The 2,161-nt window shown below is 40.7% G+C and overlaps 1 protein-coding gene across 1 annotated transcript; it reads left to right on the forward strand.

Moving 5' to 3' along the window:
- Positions 1–719: 719 nt before the first annotated feature.
- LOC108337528 (protein EXORDIUM-like 2) lies at positions 720–1,863 on the forward strand. The gene has a single exon (XM_017574078.2). It carries the CDS (start codon positions 816–818, stop codon positions 1,752–1,754), a length of 939 nt encoding a protein of 312 aa, XP_017429567.1. The 5' UTR covers positions 720–815; the 3' UTR covers positions 1,755–1,863.
- Positions 1,864–2,161: the final 298 nt, after the last annotated feature.

A 2,161-nucleotide genomic window follows, 5' to 3' on the forward strand; every position in this document is an offset into this window, starting at 1 on the left:
AAAAAAATGTATAATTAATTATGAGTGTCATAAAAGTCTAAAAATACATTTCAATCCATCATATTCTAATTACATAACAAACTTTCTCATTTTTCTTAGCATTTTTAATGGAAACTATAACTGGAACCCACCATCTCTTTTCTCTTCTTTTTCTCATCATTTACTCCAACTAACCACTGTACTTTCTCCCATTTCTCTTCTTTTCTTTCCTCCTCTCCCTCTCTCTTCCACATTACCAAAGACTAATTAGACTCAAATTTTCATCGTCTAACATATCAAAACCAACTAAATTAATCCATTTTTATTTAAACTTGGATTAAACTTCATGTTTTCACATTTTTTTTTCTGCAACCACTTATAATCCAAAACCAAACACACAACAGAAAAAGATTATTCGCGTTAAGGAGATATTTATGACAGAAAAGTATTGGTGTATCATTTATCTAAAATATACATCTAACCATTAATTAAGCATTACAGGGCAATACATATTTATATAGCATATTTATTTACGTTAAAGAGATATTTATAATAGAAAAGGGTGGATAGTGTTGCTCTAAAATCTCCATCGAAACATTAACTATTTAATTATTAGATGACAATATATACCAGAAGATAAAGCATGCACGTAGAAGGATATATATTAGCACCTGACAGAGACAGTGGTGCTTGAAAAAACACGCTTTCTATTAACTAACATAACATAACACAAAACAAAACCGTATCCAAAATCAAATCACACTCCATCTTCATCGTACCTATATAAACAACACAAACCCTTTCTCAAACTCCCAAACTCTCACAAGAACACTAAAATGCCTCTTCTCAACCCATTTTCCTTTCTCCTCTTCTTCATCCTCTCAACATGCGGCGTTCTAAACCTTTCCAATGCCACTTCTCGTGCCCCTAATCGCATGTTAGCTTTGGTTCAGGACCAGCCACTTGTGTTAAAGTACCACAAAGGTACCCTCCTCAAGGGTAACATCACCCTCCATTTACTCTGGTACGGTACATTCACCTCCACCCAACGCTCCATACTCATCGACTTTGTCGAATCGCTAGGCTCCACGTCATCGTCTCCTACCCCTTCTTCCGTCTCTTCGTGGTGGCGAACCACCGAGAGCTACAGGGGAGGTCCCTGCACCCTCGTCGTAGGGAGACAAACCCTTGACGGTAACTACTCCCTCGGCAAGTCGCTGAACACGGACAAACTCCTCGCGTTGGCGTCGAAGGCCAACTACGAGGCTCACGTGGTGCACGTGATCATGACATCCGCTGACGTCGCGGTGGAGGACTTCTGCATGAACCAGTGTGGGACCCACGGGTGGGGGAAGAGGAAAGACGGCGAGAGGGTGGCGTACGCCTGGGTGGGGAACCCAATCACGCAGTGTCCGGGGCAGTGCGCGTGGCCCTTCCACCAACCCATTTACGGTCCCCAAACACCGCCGTTAGTGGCGCCTAACGTAGACGTTGGCGTTGACGGCATGGTGATAAATTTGGCCACGGTTCTCGCGGGGTTGGTGACGAACCCGTTCGAGGATGGGTACTACCAGGGGCCGCCAAGCGCTCCGCTGGAGGCGGTGTCGGCGTGCACCGGAATCTTTGGGAAGGGGGCGTATCCTGGTTACCCCGGGAACGTTCTGGTGGACAAGACGACGGGGGCTAGCTATAACGCCGTGGGGGTGCGCGGGCGGAAGTTTTTGCTGCCGGCTATGTGGGACCCCCTCAGCTCCAGCTGCAAGCCAATGGTGTGAAAAGTAATAAGGGATGTGTGGATATAGTATTTGGGTTTTTTAAATGTGTTTGTAAGAGAAGAATGATTTGTAAGTTTTCCTGAGGATTATCATTCTTTTTTTTGTTTTATTTTGAATCTTAGTTTATTTCTGAAAATAACTATAGAGTAAATTACAGCAAGATATTAATATTTTCTCTAATTATAATTATAATATCCTTCGTTAGGTATATGTAAAACATATAATTATGTAATATTTTAAAATTTTAAAGAGATTTATTTTTAATGTAAAAAAAGAGTCAATATATTTCTAAAATAAAAAAGAGGTTATCTCAAATTTTAAAGAAACTTGACTGTCAATATAGTTCCTGAAAATATTAGAAGATATTGATGTAATTTATACTGTACAATATTAGTTGAACTTCGTAC

The sequence above is a fragment of the Vigna angularis genome, chromosome 7 (genome assembly GCF_016808095.1).
Source record: "Vigna angularis cultivar LongXiaoDou No.4 chromosome 7, ASM1680809v1, whole genome shotgun sequence".
Lineage (NCBI taxonomy): Eukaryota > Viridiplantae > Streptophyta > Magnoliopsida > Fabales > Fabaceae > Vigna > Vigna angularis.